The sequence below is a fragment of the Marmota marmota genome, unplaced genomic scaffold (assembly GCF_001458135.2).
Source record: "Marmota marmota marmota unplaced genomic scaffold, marMar, whole genome shotgun sequence".
Classification (NCBI taxonomy): domain Eukaryota; kingdom Metazoa; phylum Chordata; class Mammalia; order Rodentia; family Sciuridae; genus Marmota; species Marmota marmota.
Genome location: NW_026000051.1, coordinates 1,800,424 through 1,818,536, shown reverse-complemented (window position 1 = coordinate 1,818,536; position 18,113 = coordinate 1,800,424). Strand labels below are relative to the sequence as shown.

At 44.7% G+C, this 18,113-nt stretch overlaps 1 protein-coding gene across 3 annotated transcripts in view; it reads left to right on the top strand.

Annotated features, from left to right (window-relative positions):
- The window catches only part of Abl1 (ABL proto-oncogene 1, non-receptor tyrosine kinase), a 121,711-nt gene that overhangs the window by 81,318 nt on the left and 22,280 nt on the right, over window positions 1–18,113 (top strand). For all 3 annotated transcript variants that reach the window (XM_015497430.2, XM_015497429.2, XM_015497431.2), the window contains 2 exons: window positions 14,015–14,188; window positions 14,820–15,115. In XM_015497430.2, coding sequence (XP_015352916.1) covers window positions 14,015–14,188; window positions 14,820–15,115 — 470 coding nt within the window. The remainder of the gene's footprint in view (window positions 1–14,014; window positions 14,189–14,819; window positions 15,116–18,113) is intronic.

Here is an 18,113-nt window from a genome sequence, read left to right as displayed (position 1 = left end):
CCTGGGCGCGCCAGCCGGGCGGCGTGTCCCCGCGGCCCCACGCGGCAGGCTGTCCCAGGAAGCTTGAGAAAGGCCACTGCACAGGCCCTGACGGCCTCGCGCGCCCACGTCGCGCGTTTCCACTGCTGTGCACAAAGGCAGCGCGATCCGCGCTGTACGGCTACAGAATTTTTAGTGACCTTTCTGCCCACCCTCCCCCCCCAGGCTTTCTACAGACCACCAAGAGGTCGTAGGAATCGCTTTTCAGCGCACATTTTAGGAAGGCGTCTCGAGCGTGTCCGGAGTAGGGCTTGGGGGAGGGGAGGCTCGAGGTCGCGTCTTTCGTAAGGGTTAGAGCCGGCGCATTCGCTTTTGCCGACCCACCACCCACTCCTCTAGCTCCTCTCATTACTGTTTTATGATTTTCCTTCACTGTTGTCTTCAGTTTTCTGCCATAAGGTGACAACAGAAGAAAAGTGAGTGGAGGCTGATGGGGTAGCACGAATTTGATGTGCTTTGGGACTCGTCGTCCCAGCCCGCTGCCTTCAGCAGAAGGGCCAGTTGTACCTCAGACGGGACGGCACTTGGCTTTTCTGTTGCTTTCATTTAGGACTCAAAATAGGAGTAGGAATGTAAATCTCATTGTTGAACAAGTAGGATTTCTGCTAAAGGCCTGAAGTTCTAGTGGTTGGAACTGAAAGAGAAGCAAATGGAGGCCTCGTTAACTTTCTAGTCTATTTTTCTTTTCTTTACAACTCTTGAGCTCAGGACTGCCTGGCATCACATGTGCTGCTGAAATCATTAATACCACTGATGTAGCTGAAGTCGGTTTGCCTTCTTTCCACAAGTTATGAACATGAGTCCCCCTTCCTCTCTGCGATTTCAGAGTTTCAGAGTTCTGTGCCCCAAAAAAGGCCAGTCCAGATGGAGTGAGCTCACAAAATCTAGCATTTGGAGGAAGATGGTTTATTTGTCCCTAAAACTTGGCATCTTAGCAGCCAAAATCATCTTCAGTTCCTACATCACTTATTTTTTCCAAGTTGCTCAAAATTCTGAACACATTGTGGTTTACATCTGTAAGGAGTTAGTGTTAGGCATTATCATCTCCACTTTGCAGATGGATGCCTGAGGCAGAGATGAATGGACTTTTGTAACTGCAGAGCTAGAGGAAAGTTTTAGGTCACAGCTTTGCCTGGCATTGATTTTTTTTTCCTGAGGGTAAACTGAGATTTAGTGCATACCTGGCTTGTTTAATTATTTCTTTGGGGGAAAAAAACCTAAAGTGTCTTATTTCAGCATGCCTTAAAATGAATTATAATACTGTCAGTCTCTCCCTCTTTTTTTTCTTTTGGTTACTGGGGATTGAACACAGGGATACTTTACCACTGAGCTACAGCCAACACCCCTTTTTATTTTTGATTGTTTTATTATTTTAATTTTTTATTTTGAGACAGGGTCCTGCTAAGTTGCATAGAGCCTCACTGGTCAAGCTGGCCTAGAACTTGTGATCCTCTACCTCAGCCTCCTTAGTAGCTGGGATTATAAGAGTATGCCACAGTATATGGCCTGCTGTCAAATCTTTAAAAAAAAAAAAAAAAAGTTCTGGTACAACAGATTGCTCTGGGGATAAGGCCTCATTCAGGAAGGTATCACTGTAGGAATTCTTCCTTCTTGTTGAGTTTCCTTTTATTTTGTTGTTATTTAATTAGAGAAAAGAGATGAAATTATTGTTTTATAGTAGAAAGAATTGAACAAACCTCAGTGATTGTTTCTTAAAGCCTGGAAGTACTGTTTGTCTCTTGGGAAGAACAGTTGCCAACATCTGGATAAGTAATCCAAGCTTTCCATTTTTACTACATTCTAAATCAATCGATGGATGTTTATTGACACCCACTGTGGGTCTCAGCCATACCAGGTCCGGGGGGAGACTGAACAACATCAAGTTTTCCATTGTTCTGGCAAAGAAAATTGAGCCTTAAATGCAGTATGATGTTCATGTTACCTGTTCTCAGGCCTGCTGGCCAAAGCAGCAATAGGAAGCATGAAGATAGTTAGCAATTGTTAAATGCTTGTCCAGTGCCAACAACTGTCTCTGAACTCCAGGTGATCTAATGTACATGTGTCCCATCAGAAATCTGTGACTTTCCGTTTTACAGATGAAGAAAATGAGGCACTAGAAGGTTGGGCAACATATCTGAGGCCACAGAGCTAGTCAGTGGCGGTTCTGGGGTTTGAACTCATGTCAGGGATCCTGCTCTTAGCCACTCTGTGTCCTACTCACTGTGACCATTTGACTCATGTGGAATCCACTGTGGATTTTAGAAAAGAATCTTTAGAAATTCTCCAATTAATAATTTCTGAAGTTAGGGCAGTGTTTCTTTCTCTTGCAGAAACCTAATACTAGTAAAATATATCAAGATTAAATTTAAAACACACATATGCGCTTAAGAAATTCTAAACAGGTATTTAATGAAAAATAATTTTCTCTCCTTTCTCATTTCCCTACCCAGAGGCAATCACTAAGATGTTTCTTCTGGAAAACTGTGTATCTTTTAGAAATAGCTTATACATACATAGGTTTTTATAACATTTGATCTCCAACTTTGTGAAAAAGCATATTATAGCAGTATCTATTCACAATGAACACATTGAGCTTCAGAATCTTTGGGGTCCACTTTCAACATTACTTTCTGGTTATTCCTCCCCCTGGAGATGTGAAAGACAGAATGAACGCTAGCCTTTTGAATTCGTTGTTTTCCATTTTACCTTATTTGCTCTTGTGCTTGTATTTACGTATGTTGTGCGTGCCTGTTGTACATGGACATGATAGTTCTGACCTGATGGCCTGTGAGTGAACTCTTCCTGAACTTCGACTGTGTCTCAAGAGCCCACTTTAAAAACACGGCCTCGCAGCGGCTGCCGCCAGCACACTTGTGGTGCCAGCCCTGCAGCCACACTTTTAGAACTTGGGCCTCGCTCTCTAAATATGCTCCTGAGGTCATCACATAGTTCCCTTGTTTAGTAACAGAGAAACTCTGAGGCTCTTTCTGTCACCTAACAGTCCTTGTCATTTTGGGTTATGTTAAGATTGTGTGCTTTTATGATGTGACAGGCCTTGGTGCTAAACTCCTTATGACATCCTCTTTTATTCTCATGACAGTGCTCTGGGGATGCCAGGGAAGAAGGGCAAGACGCGCCCTTCACTCGGTGGCAGTTCCTTGGAGTCGGGAATCTAGTTTCCTCCAATTCTGAGCTTCTGTTTCCCTACTCTTAAGACAGAGAGCATCTTCTGTCCAGCCCACCTCAGGACTGCTTCGAGGGCCAGTGCGATGAGTCATACAATGCCTTGGAACCAGAAAGCTAAATGTGTGTTTCTGCTAGCATGAGACTCCTCTGAGATCCTTTAGGCCTAGTCAGCCTGGGGCCCCCTGGAGTGTTCCTAGGGTTCCCTGCACTTGTGTATGGAGCAGTGCCAGGACCCGCCACCCACACCCAGATGCCTCCATGCTCTTGGGTGATCTTGGGCATGGTACTCTCAGAGCTTCCATGTTCTTATTTATAAAATCAGTCTCATAGTATTTTCTGCCTCTTTGAGTTTTTGAGAGATTTTGTGTTTATTTAACACAGAGCCTGACGTAGAACAAAAGTCTAGCATATGTAAGCTGTTGTTATTTTTTTTTTTAATAAGCAATCTAAAATGGTGGCTTTACCGATTTCTCCAGTGGCTGAAGTGATGACAGCATTGAGCTGAACCCACCCATAGTTTTTCTTGTTAATGAATCAGTTTGTTTCCAAAGTTTTTAATGCATATGCAGTCATCAATACTTCCTGTCCTTGGTTTAAGATGAAAATATTTTCCCTTTCTCTGACCTTCTCTTATTCCCATGGTGAATATTGTAATTGTGCAAGAAAAATTCCCATTGGTTTATGATTGGGATTTAATCTCTCCTCTCTAGAGGCAGTATTTCCACAGCCCTAAATATGTGAAAACCGAAATTTCATTTTACTCAGTACCTTGTTGTAAAATCAAGTCAGTTGTAATTTCACCAGTGTAATCACTGATCTGAAATAAAAAGGGAAAAAAATAGGAATGGAGAGGTTTTAAAAATATATAACATGAACTAAAGAGCAAATAAGACATTGGAAAATTCAACTTTTCCTCCATAATGGTGGATCAAAGTTAATAACACAGAAGAACAGTGTGCAAAATAAATTTTAGGTTCAATTTTTTTCTTTTTTCTGCTTTTGATGGAAAATTTTCAGCCTATGTCAAAAGCAGACCACATTGAACTTTCTTGTACTTATTGTCTAATTTTAACAATTATCAGCTTCTAGTCAATTTTGTTTTCTTGCCTAGTGAAGTTGTAGTTCGAGAGCTGTCAGGAAGAATAACTTGCTAGTTACTTTTTTTGGTACTGGGGAATGAATCCAGAGGTGCTTAACCATTAAGCCACACCCCCAGCCCTTTTTATTTTTTATTTTGAGACAGAATCTCGCTAAGTTGCTTAGGGCCTTGCTAAGTTGCTGAGGCTGGCTTTGAACTTGCAGTCTTCCTGCCTCAGCCTCCCGAGGTGCTGGTGCTGGTGCTGGTTACTTTTGAAAGTGTGAATTTGTTCTCGGTGAGGAGAGCTGTTACTCTCTCCAAAGATTGTTTTCAAGACCTTTAGCCCATGCCATAGATACATGTTATGCTGTGTATTGGGGGATGGTGATAGGGGAGGCAGGCAGAGAGATGGACCAGGAAGGACAGAGAAACCAGTAGGAAGTAGACAGGGGTGGGGTGGGGAGTAGGAAGACAGGGACAGAGGGGGATAGACAGAGACTGGGAAACAAGACAACAAGGTTGAAACAGGAAAGGGAAAAGGGGGTGGGAGGGAAGGAAGGCTGGAGACAGCAAAGACCCTGGAGAGTGGCCAGTAGGGCAGGCCGGGGAAGGGATGCCCAGGGATGAGCAGGTAGGAGTCTGGGAGGAGGGGGAGGGAGAAAGAGGGAGGTGCAGAGACCCTGCATGAGCGAGCCAGTGATAGGCAGGGCGCTGGCTAGAGGACTAAGGGAAGATGATCAGTCAAACCTCTGCTTCCATTTCCTTCCTCTTCAGCAATGATAATAGTGTCCCCTAAAGGGTCTGGGGATTCAGTGAAGATGAAGTGCTGGCACATGGTAAGGGATCGATAGTAGCTATTATTATATCACATTAAGATCCATTTAACCTCTTCACTCTTAAATTCTCTATAGAGACCTAATCTTACCTTTATTACGGGTCCTCAAATCTCACTAACATCTCTATACATTATATACCTTCAAACTGTGTTTAAAGGCAGGCCGTGAATAGAATGAGGCGTTGCTCTTGGAACCACCCCGCTTTTTAAATATTTTTTAAAATATTTTTTAGCTGTAGACAGACACAATATCTTTATTTTATCTATTATTTTTATGTAGTGCTTAGGATGGAACCCAGTGTCTCACACCTGCCATGCGCTCTACCACTGCACCCAGCCCCGGCCCCCTACCCCTGCCTTTTTTTGTGGGGAAATTGTTTGCCATTAGGTAGCCCAGTTAGGCCAATGAGTGGTCTAAAGGGACCCAGGAGTCCAGGAAAACAAATGGAAGAAGAGGAAATGTGAAATGAGGAGGCTTTCCATCTGTTGTGACTGGCCTGTGAGAGAAGGAAAATGCCTGGCGGCTCATGCTCACGACAAGCAGTTTGTGTGACCAGCGCAGGAGTTCCTGGAACCTTTCTGGAGACATCTGGGAATCTCAGCATGCAGAGGTCTCTAACAAATACTGTTGCTTTTGAAAGCACAGAGAAGTGTGTTTTTATATTACACCTTGTTTAGCACCTTAGCCATGGCTTATATTATGCTCAGAACAAATCATTGCCTTCCCTAGATTTGGGAACATTTCCATCTTTAGTGCCTGTTGTTTCTGCCGATCCAGTTATGGGTCACCATCTCTGAAGCTGCTCTTTTTGGGTTCTGGCTTGATATTCTGCCATGGCTAAGGACAGACGCAGGTGCTCAGCGCAGGCCAGGCAGTGCTGTGTGCTGCCTTGCACTGCACAGGGGCTCCAGACACCAAGGTTTGGTCTCAGCCCCTGTGAGTTGACGTGATTGTGGTGACAGCCATGGGAGGAGGGGCAGTTGCTCTGCCCTGTACTTTAGTGCTCCAGGCAGAAGTGTTCTGTTGAGAGCTCTCCCCCCTCCTGTCAGCTGATCGGGGTGTTGCTCTGTTGTCCTGTCATGCACAGGAGAAATGGAGGCTCAGATGTGAACATCTCAGGAGACAGTGGTGCTGAGACTGGAGCATGGCCTGTCCATGCCAGAGCCCAGGCTGCTTGTACCCCCATGATGGGTGTTGTGGAGGCAGGGCGGTGACAGAGGCAGGCTGAAAGTTCTCCAATGGGCTGAAGGAGCTGTAATCAGGTGGGGGGAACAGGGGAGGGGAAAACTGCAAGGGGCCTGGAATGCACAGCAGAGGGGGTGGGTGCAGACACCCCAGACTAGACCCTGCCAGGCTCAAGGTTTCCCTGTAGTGGGATGATGTAACAGTGCCAGCCGTTTTCTCGGGGCCTGTTCAGGCTGAGGAGCAGTGATAGTTGTCCCATGTTAGCTGCCAACTACCAGCTACCCTGCAGGGCACATGATGTTCTGAATGTTGCTCAGGGTTACACCGCTAGTAGGTGGAGGCTGACCAATGACAGGCAGGGCCAGCTCCCAAGCCTCTGCTTCCTTTGCCTCTTGGCCAGGAGCTGTCTCAATGGGATTGGAAGCAGGGGAGTCACCTGGCCAGATTGACATTTTAGAAAGACCCCTCTGAGAGTAGGTAGGGTGGAAGTGGAATGGTCAAAAAGGGTGTGGTCAGGCAGGGAAGGGACAGGAACCATGGTGAGATGTAGTGGGAGCTGACCAGGTTCTGACATGGGTGTTACAGGTGTTTCAAGTGATTTTGGAAGATGACAGTGTCTATATTCATACAGGTCTTACTCCATCTCCAGCAACTACACTTCTTCCATAAGAGAGAAGGTGATATAAAGTTTCGTTTTTTTACTTCTTTGTATTTGTGTTGAGGGAGGCAGGGAGACTGTATCTTCAGAAAGTTTAGTGCTTAGGCTGTTGACAAGAGCAGAGGTTCAAGAGGGAGAATTCTGTTTTGTTTTATTTTAATTGACTGGCTAAGTACAATATTATGTACAAAGATTCCAGGGAAAATATTTAAACCTTGGGCTACCTTAAATAACTATTTTTTAAGGAGTTTTCTCTACAAACCTGTTGTTTTACTTCCTATAATGCCCATAAGCCCAAAGTAGTAAGACAGCATTTGTTTTCAAAGAAAGCTGCATAGTATGGGCTTGTCACCGTGCATCCCAGTCTCCTTCCCAGGACTCTCCCACTGTCAGAGGCTGGGGTAGAACTTGGGGGCCCCATGTCTTTGGGTAGGAAGAAATAAAGAGTTCACTTCACTAACCTCTTGCTGAAATCTACCATTCCACTTTTTTAAGGACATGCCACAGTAATATTAGCCATATTTGTGACCGTCGCCAGTGGATAGCAGGGTTTTTTTATTACATACAGTTGTGCTTATTGTGTAAATTCTCACCCCTTCAAAATGACTGTAGTTACCGCTGTATCTTGTTATTTAATGTGTTAACAAAGAAGCTTAAGTGCTTCTAAGAATACTTTTAGGACAATTTCAATATAATTGTTTGCCATCATAATCCTCAGGATTTTGTGCATTTATAAACTTAGGCATCTCGAGGCATCTGCTGATGATAATGAGGTCCCACACAGCACAGATTAGTGGCTGGGGAGCATCACATTGGCCTGGTCCCTGGGTAGTTGTTCTGCCTTTGCTGTGACTGTCTTAGTCAGGGGTCCACCCCTCCCCACGCCAGGGAGCTCCCCTCATCAGAGCTTCCAGCCAGGTCCATGTCCTGGCCTCACCACCTCATCTGCAGGACAGTGCCTGCCTTCTGTCATGCATTTTATGGGGAGCTGCCATAAATTTTCATTAACTGCATCTCTTCACAAGGCACAGGGTCTGCTTGGTTCTTGGCCTCAGCACACCCACCACAACCTCCCAAGCAGATGGTGTTTTAAGATGCCGGAGTATATTTTGTTCAGGGTATAAAATTAATACAGAGGCTATAGTTAAACTTGGTTTTGTTTTTTGTTTTTTCATAATTTTAACTGCTCTGAGTGAAGGTATGAATTGCAAAATGAAGGACCGTGTAGAATGTGATAAAATGACTTTCAGCAAGTCCAAATTGTGGGAAATAATACTTTCCCTCTAAGCTCATATTATAAAAAGCTGCATGAGACTGTTATAAACTGACTTTGAGAATAGTCGGAGCATGATCTCACCAGTTGGAACAGAGAGTAAAGTAAAACACGAAGCCCTGCCTCCTTCTAGAAGGGTCTGTTTTATAGACCTTCACTTTAGAGAGATTCCTTGAACCGGACGCTAGCAAAGGAGCCACTGAGGAAACAGAAATAAAACCTCAAGGTTTTGGTGCTTGGCCTGGGAAGTAAAGGGGATGACAGTCCCACAGGCACTTCCCTGCCCCAAGTGTGGACGGGAACCAGTGCTGTCGGCCACTGCCATGACCTTGGCACCTGTGCCAACGGGAAGGTGGGAAGCTGCCCAGGATGTTTTTCCTGGAGGTGAAGACTCCCTTCCCTTGGGACTGTGAAGCTCCTGGCTGCGGGGGTTCACAGAGCATTTTGCTCCCTCCCTCTGTGCTAGTGTCCCCTCCTCAGCAGCAGTCCCTGGCAGTCTAGACCAGATACGCTTTATCAGATGATCTTCTGTAAACATTTTTCATCAATGACTCACAACTTTGAAAAAGGGTTATTTTTATATAAAGCAGTCTTTAAATTGTACTTGAAAGACCCAAACCATTTTCCTAGAGTACTGTCCAAACAAGTCCGGCACACACAGATCCACTGAGTGCCGCGGCTCAGCTCTTAACAGATTCCCAAACAACTCGATGCACTCATGGCTGAAGCTAAAGGGAGCATTTTTCAGATGTCACCAATTCTTGGAGCTCAGCTAGCTAGTTGATGGCCTTCCCTGAGTTTTGTTGATGGATGGAAACCTTTTTGCTAGCATTATGGCAGAACAACAAAACAGTTTTAAATGTGGTGGGAGGCATTTTTAAAGATCCAGATCTTAAGTATATTTAAGATATGACTCGGAAAGGATGCAGCGGAAAGCGTTCACTGAAAAAGGAAAACAATGCAGAATGCTAGCAGATGCTGAAGTTCATTTCTCAAGACTTCCTAACAGCTGGAAGATCCTCTAGGAGAACAGAAGGGGAGCTGCTCTGGCACCTTCTTTTGAAGGAAGCTTTTGGGCTTCTTTTGGGGTCTTGACTTCCTGACAGTGAGACTGGCAGAAAGTTCGTGTCCCAAGCAAAAAAGATTTGAGCACATTCTGCCTTTGGCCCCGTAAGCCATGATCATTTTTAAGGTTGACGAACATAGCTCACTATGAAATGAAGCAAGTCACTTGGCACTCGTGCATTGTGAGTCAGCTTGACATCAGCCTGGACTGGGAATTGACTGGAAGACTTGGTGTTGGACTGTGGCTTCACTTCAACATCTGACCCAGAGGCATGCATGAGCAATACTTCCCCTGGGGCTGTGGCCATTAATTTGTGGAATAGAGCTGGGAGGGAAACGGAGGGCCTGCCCTGGATGGCCCAGCGTCCTGTTGAATCAGAGCAGTGGGAGGCCCTCTCCTTTCTAGCAAGGGCCTCATCCCAGCATAGAATGCTCAGCATCTGTCTGCACTAGGGACAGCCCCTCTTTAACCCACACGTCAAATTCAGGGCCCCCTCTGGGCGGGCATTTGCATTCTGCTTACTCCAGGTGTTTTCCAGGCCACTTCCCCTGATTATATAACTTTGATCTAATCCAGATGCTACAGAATGTTTGATAGAAGGGGTCAAATGGCATTTGAGAAGAAAAGCATTGCTGTATCCATGACTCGGGTTTAATTTCCTGTGTGGGCCTAGTCTGCCTAAGTTGTATGCTCCTGGCCCAGAGGTGGAGACAGAGGGAACGCACAGTATTTTTCCAGGACAACCTGGGATCCCCCACCCCCCACAGTAGGCTTCACAGTAAATTATCAGTTATGTAAGTATTGGTTGGCTTCACTTGTAAGTTTTTAAGCTTTGTAATTGTATTCTGATCATTAAAATAATCCACCTTCACTGTAAGAAATAAGCCATAATATAGAAAAGTGTTAAGAATATTAAAAACACCTGTAATTCCACCACCTTAAGTTAAAAATCGTTCACATTTTGGTATAAGTTTCTTCTGGTCTTTTTTCAATTTTTGAAAATTGGGATCATATTGTATGTACTGGGATGTAATATAAACCCTTAATTTGTTATTATGAGTATATTCCTGAACATTGAATTTTTTCCCCAAAAATATTTTTTTTTCTTTAGGGATTGAACCCAGACTTTCACTCAAGCTAAGCAAGTGCTCTACCACCGAGCTACACTACACCGTCAGCCCCTTCCAACAATATTTTAAATGGCTACTTAAATATTCTATTTTAGGGGTAGAGAAGAAATTATCTTGTATTGATAGACTTTTTTGTGCTTTTCTGAGTTATTTTAAATTAGTATATAGAAATCAATGTATTAATTGCTTAGGCTAAATTTCTAGAAGTAAATTAAAGATTATGGATTCTTTAGTGTGGTTCATGTTCCACTTGCCTCCTACAACATAACAGCAGCTTACACACCTACTCTGAGCATTGTGAGAAAGTGCAGGTCATTGCTGTCTCATCCCCACTGTAACTGTCAGAAAGTGCATCGGCCCAGTTGAGGAATTATTTACTTTTCTTTGATTACTAGCAAGGGTTCACATACTTTCCATGTTCAGTGGTGATTTTAATTCTCTGTGAATTTATGGTTTACGTCCTTTTTCCATAGTGGAGGGAATTCTTTTTTTCCTTTGGTAGGTAAGGGGTAAGGGTCCTTTTGACCGGCTGCCCGCTGCTTACCTGTCGTGCTGAGCTGGCAAGCATGCTCCTCTTCCTGCTGGAGGTGAGCCTTCCTGGACCCTGGCACTGTGCAGCAGAGCCATTGTGTTTGCTCTGGATCTGTTTATCTATCTCCATATACAGTACTTGTCCTGATTACTCAGTTATTGTGAAACCAGCAAATGTAAGTGTGAAAAGATAATTGTTTCTCTGAAAATTAAAATGGGTGCTTCAGGAAGACTCAGTGAAGGCAGATTACTTTTTAAAAATGCTACTGAATTAGGCGTGAGGCTGCCATAAGCCAATGGAATGATCCTGCACTGGGTCTCCCTCCACCTGCAGGCCGTAGAAGCTGGAGGTGAGTTGAGCATCCTAGGTAGGACTTAGAGAAGACAGCCCAGTCACATCCCCACCCTCAGAAGGACAGCCAGGGCTGGCACACCAGCTTGCGGTGGGTGGGTGGGTGGGATCACATGTGCTGATAAGACAAATTGCCTCCCTGCTTTGAACATTACATGTACCTCACTAGTAGGTACAGTCTGTATGTTTCTATTGTCAAAAAAAATGAATTTAAAAGCAAAATACATATATTCCTGCTATAAGCAGCTTGTCTGTATGTATGTGTTTGTGAGTGAGAGTGTGTGTGTGTGTGTGTGTGTGTGTGTGTGTAAACTGTCCAGTCCTACTGCCATGGAGCGGAGGGTACCTTAGAGCCCAGCAGTTACCAGGATGGGCCTTTCTACATTTTAGGAGATGCCGTGTAGCAAGATCCTTTTCTTTAAAACTGTGTTTGCCCTCACCATTGATAAAATGAATTTGCCAAACGCAGTGAATACAATTTGGGATTTACTCTGTTAGATACACAGTTCTGAAGAGTCACTTCATTACTCATACAAAAGCTAAAATTGAAAGACCCTGATTATTATGGAATGTCTGTTGTTGAAGCTCTCCAGGATTATTTCTCAAAGTTCCACTGGTCCTCAGGTGTTTCTAAATGTATCCAGTGGGTTGGTTTTTTTTTTTTTTTTTGAGTACTGGAGATTGACCCCAGGGACACTGAACCAATCCCAGCCCTATTTTGTATTTTATTTAGAGACAGGGTCTCACTGAGTTGCTCAGTGCCTCAGCCTCCTGAGCCACTGGGATTACAGGCATGTGCCACCGCACGCAGCTCCAGTGATGGTTTTTGTTTGTTTGTTGATTTTTTTGGGGGGGGGTATTGATGGACCTTTATTTTTTATTTATATGTGGTGTTAAGAATTGAACCCAGTGCCTCACTCATGTAGGCAAGTGCTGTACTACTGAGCCACAACCCCAGTCCCCTCCACTGTTTTTTGAAGTGGATGCAGAGTCAGGCCTGTCTCTAAGATGGGTATAATCACCCAGAAGTGATGTGTAAGATACACCAAATCCATAAAAGGGATAAATAAAACATAATTTTGTTTTGTTACCAGTGTGTGGGGGCTTATTTGTAGATATTTTTATTCTTTTCCAGTCAGAACCTCTCCCCCTGCCATTTTTTTGTTTGTTTTTGTATAAGGTTTGGTTTCTTCTTGTGGTTTCTCTTTAAATGGTGTTTGGATTTCACTTCAGAGTGTCCCCCAGCTGTGAAGATCCACTTGGACAGACTTGCTGGTTTGGAAAAACCTTCTGCATTTTGTCATTATTACAAAGAAATTCTAGAGTTTGGGCACCGTTCAACAGTAAAAAAGGAAGGAAATTCAGGAAAAATGAGTGAACTCTGAGGCTGGTAGTGGCAAGGCTCACACAGGCCTAACATAAGAGTTGTTGATTGATTTTCAACTTGTGGAGTCTACTTAAAGACAAATCATGGAAGGCTTTATTATTCCAGAATAGAAGAACTCAGTGGTTTTCACAAGGAAAAAAAGTCAGGACCACCACATTTGAAAGTGGGCGGAGGGGAAGAAAGCAGCAGGAAGGTGGGACGTTCCGCCCTCCTCTTGGGATGTGAGCTTTGGGAGAGCTGCCTCAGTGGGCCCAGAGGTCACAGCTGGCAGGAGAGGCCATCCCCAGACAGCTTGTTTCAGTCAGCGCTTTTGTCTCAGCAACTAAAGGGTCCGACCAGAACGACGCAGAGGAGGAAAGTTCATTTGCGGGCTCAGGGTTTCAGGTCTCAGACCACATACAGCCGGCTCCAGGTGAGGGGACGACATGGTGGGAGAGTGTGGCGGAGGGAAGCAGCTCACAGGGTGGTCAGCAAGCAGAGACTCCACTGGCCAGATACGGAGGCAGACCCCGGGCCACGCCCCAGCCCCGGCCCTCCAGCCACCCCCTGGCACCCCAGAGAGCACTCAGTCAGCCCCTGTGGGGTCCATTCACTGATGGGGTAAGACTCACAGCCCAGCGTGTCTCCCCCGAACCTTCTTGTGTTGACTCCATGAGTTTTGGGGAGATACCTCACCTCCACACCATGACACAGTTGTCACCTGCGGGTGAAGGGACTGGAGTAGCAGGTGTCTGTCTTTCATTTTAAGCTCTTCTATACTACTTGATTTTTAAATTGTATCCATATTAATGTTAGTAGACTTGAAAATGTTTTTTTAATATTTATATTTTAGCTGTAGTTGGACACAATACCTTGGTTTCATTTATTTTTATGTGGTGCTGAGGATCGAACCCAGGACCTCATACTTGCTAGGTGAGCGCTCTACCGCTGAGCCACAACTCCAGCCCCCTTGAAAATGTTTTAAAGCAAGAAACTTGAATTCCATATTTTAAGCAATGGCAAAGAGTTATGAAGATGAATTTTATTTATTTCTGACTAAATTCATGTTGAAACAAGGGATTTAAAAAGCCTAAACCATTTGAAAATATTAATTACCACCTTGGAATGAAAATACTTCTGTTATTCAGAAAATTTGGTAAAATAGTCCTTTTATTTTAAAAAAATCCTTAATATGACATAAATTAGGAAGGTGCAGTGTTGGAAACAGACTTTTTGTTCCTGAAAATAAAGCTCATGCTTCTGCGGTTCTTCCTGTTCCTGTTTGATTTTTCTGTTCCCTGCCTTGTCTTCCAGAAGCCCTGCAGAGGCCAGTAGCATCTGACTTCGAGCCCCAAGGTCTAACTGAAGCCGCTCGTTGGAACTCCAAGGAAAATCTCCTTGCTGGACCTAGTGAAAATGACCCCAACCTGTTTGTTGCACTGTACGACTTTGTGGCCAGTGGAGATAACACCCTCAGCATCACTAAAGGTAAAGGGCCCTGGATGCCTGGCTGTGGTTGCAGGAGACAGACAGGGACAGCATGACTGACCACTCCTTTGCTTAGTAAGACAGCAGCTTCACAGCTGGGAATGCAGAGACACCCCAGAACAGCAGCCACCCCAGGATAGCCTGGTCCTCACAAGCCAGCCTCCCTGCTTTCATATACAGAGGACACCTGGACCTTAAAAACTGAAAACATTACTTTTTTTTTCCCCTAAGGAAAAACATTCTTCCACAAAAAGCTTCCTTATAGTGGGAGCAGAGCACCCGAGTAGACACAGTAGATTTATGAAAACTGAGGCTGCACGCTTATCTATGTATTCATTACAAACAGGAGGTTCTCAGGTATGAGCGTATATTCTTATACACTTACACATGCACAATTTATGTAGACTTGTTAAAATAAAATCAGTGTGTAGAAATTTGGAGAATTATAGTAAGCATACAATAAATAGGAAAGAAGGAAGCTGGTCTTTTTTTTTTTTTTAATGCTGGGGATTGAACCCAGGGCCTTATGCATACAAGGCAAGCACCTACCAACTGAGCTATCTATATCCCCAGCCCCTAAGAAAGCTGGTCTCTAAAGCTGAAATGTTTAATTTGGTTCTTTTTCTCTAAGGTGAAAAGCTCCGGGTCTTAGGCTACAATCATAATGGGGAATGGTGTGAAGCCCAAACCAAAAATGGCCAAGGATGGGTCCCAAGCAACTACATCACACCTGTCAACAGTCTGGAAAAACACTCCTGGTACCACGGACCTGTGTCCCGCAATGCTGCCGAGTATCTGCTGAGCAGCGGGATCAACGGCAGCTTCTTGGTGCGGGAAAGTGAGAGCAGTCCTGGCCAGAGGTCCATCTCACTGCGATATGAAGGGAGAGTGTACCACTACAGGATTAACACTGCTTCTGATGGCAAGGTGGGGACCCAGGCCAGGGGCCAGCGGGGGAGCTGGTGGACAAGGGTGGTACCTTGGGGCTAGGATGGTACTTAGGCCTGGCCAGGAGAACCTCAAGGTCCTGCCATTGGCAAGTAAATTCTTGCAACAAAGCTCAGTCAAGCTATTTTAAGAGTCGTTCAGGTAAACAGCAGGGGTAACTCCATTCGCCTTATGAGAGATCTGTTGAGGATCCGTCTTGAGATTTATATGCCCTTGCCGTTTAATAGCACCTCAAGTCAGTCAAGCACGGGGCCACCCTTTCTGTGGATAAAATCACACATGGGTTGTGTGTGTGTGTGTGTGTGTGTGTGTGTGTGTTTACATAACAATTTTTAAACAGAAATGAATCCACATTATACTCAATAGATTTCCAAACCTGATTTACAGCTTTGTAAAGGAGTGGGCACATGTTATTTTGTGGTCTTTGTATAACAGTCCTTTAAAATCCATGAAGGGAAGGGAGGCATTGACATTGACTGAGTGTGCATCTTCCGGCTGTATAATGGAGCACCTTGAAATACATCTTCCTCAAACCTCCCCTCAGTCCTCTGACAGGCCTTGATGTAATCTGCATTTTTGCATTTAAAAAAAAAAAAAAAGGGAGAGTTAGGGGGAGGACTTTTATTGCCCAAGTACTCAGTTTGGGAGTACTTGATGGAACCCAGCTGTTCCTGGCTGTGTTGAGGAACCCTTGCTAGTAGGTGCGTTGTCCCATGGAGTGTATGCACATGGTCTGAAAAAATCGATAGGACAAAGTTAATCGCAGTGAGAAGCAATTCTGTCTCCTGATTTAGTTCTGCCAAGAGGCAACCACTATCACCAGTTTCTTCAAAATTCATTGACACGTATGTTTCCCTAAAAAAGATTCACAAATGCCTTTTTAGGCATCTTGCCTTCAGCCTCTTAATGAGGGATTTTGGAGGTTGTTCCTTGGTGGCTGCTTCATTCTTTTCATGGCCTGGATAGTGGGTGGACCACCAGTTATTAAAACAGTTACCTGATGGACAACTTTTAGGTTGCTTCCAGTCCTTTGTTATTGTAAACGATGCTGTTAAGAGGTTGCTGCAGGAGCAGCGTTTCACTTCACCACTGGGTTCCCCGTGAGTAGCAGGACATCCCCAACCTCGCTTACCTCCTGTGTGTCTTGCAGTCTGATGTTTATGTTCCATTCTGCACTGTGGCAATCTTTAGAATCTCTGATTGTAGTTCACTACATTTATTTCATAGTCCCAACAGTGGCTCATGTCCTGCAGTTTGTAAATACACTGCACATTCTTCTTTGTTTACAGTGTAAACATATGCAAGACAGGATGTTAGAACTGAGCAAAGGTTATTTGCATTTAATATTCGTGTAGATATTGCCAAACCAACTTAATTAGAAATCATGCAAATTTGTTCTCTCACAAAAACCTACAAATGTGCCTGAATGTGCCTGTTTCCCCTCACCCCATCAGTAGAATACCATCAAACTTGTAAGAACATCTGTCATTCTGATTGATGAAGGTCATCTCATCATATTTAATATGTATATGTCATATTTTGAGTAATCCTCATGCCATTTATTAAATTCATCTATTTCATACGTGTAGGAATATCCCATTTACTTATCTGTTTAGGCCCGATGATCCTCTGTTCTCTCCCGTTGGTCTGCTTGTCCTGTGCCCGTGCCAGACCTGAAATTGCTGTTCCTGTAGCTGGTGGGCTAGAACCCCTCCTTATCGTTTAGCATTCTCCTGGCTGGCCCCGCCCATTCCCTTGTGCCATATGGACGTGTGTCTGCTTCTTACCTTCTTTTTCACGCGCCTCAGCTTCCCGTCCTCTTGCCAGTCTGCTTCCGTCCTTGCAGGTGTCTTTGGCACCAGCATTGCAGTTTGGGTACAGAAGGAGTCTGCTATTGGTGCAACTCGAAATGGGCTTCTTTACTTGCATTTTGGGACCTTCTCCCACAGGAAGAGGTGTCTCTCTTCTTTCTGCCAGCCGGACTCCAGGATGGTGGCCCTTTGAAAGAGCCTCCAGCCCACAAAGTGACATTTTAGTGACTCAGAGCATCAGGGCCACCCGGAGGTGATTTTTCTGGAGCCGGCAGCTTGCTTCTCATCGGTGTTCATTCTCCAGGCAAGCCACATGCACAGGATGGTCACTGAGGGGTGAGCTTAACAGGATAGTGGTGTCTTTCTCTTGTTTAACCAGCTGCCTTGGAACAGATTCAGACAGATGATCTGGTTTGACAGCTCATTAGCCAGGGTTGGTTGAAGACACTGTTCAGTGGGGAACAAGGAAAGACCTACAGGTAGGATGCGCGATTTGCAGAATCTGACATTTATGAAGGAGAGGCTAGCCCCTCTGTGGAAAAGCTGGTTTGCACCAGATAGGGTCCTTGTGTTCCAGGTAGGGCACAGGGCATCGTTTACCCAGGCAGCATCCACCTCTGGGCATCTCCTCAGACTTGCCAGGGCATCCAGCTGTCCTTCACCCTCCCTGGAAGAAGCTCTCTCTTGGGCCATCTGAGCACTGGAGACATCTCAGCCCTCTGCAGAGGCTCCTTGATGAGAGCCACACTTGAGGAGGCTGTGTCAGGTGGTGTGAGACTGGGAGGTGCCGCCCTCGCAGTGGGGACAGGCTCTAAAGAGTGCTCTGCCCTCAGCAGAGCTCTGACGCGGTCCTTTCTGGGTTCCTCTTTTTTCCCCACATTCTTTTATTGGTGCATTACAGTTGTACATAATGGTGGGACTTGTTGTTACATATTCGTACATCCTTTGTGGTTTTCTAAAAGGCAAATTTAAGGTTGTTAAGAGGGACATGCAGGGGCTGGGGATACGGCTCAAGCGGTAGCGCGCTCGCCTGGCATGCGTGCGGCCCGGGTTCGATCCTCAGCACCACATACAAACAAAGATGTTGTGTCCACCGATAACTAACTAACTAACTAAATAAATAAAAAAAAAAAAAAAAAAAAAAAAAAAAAAAAAAAAAAAAAAAA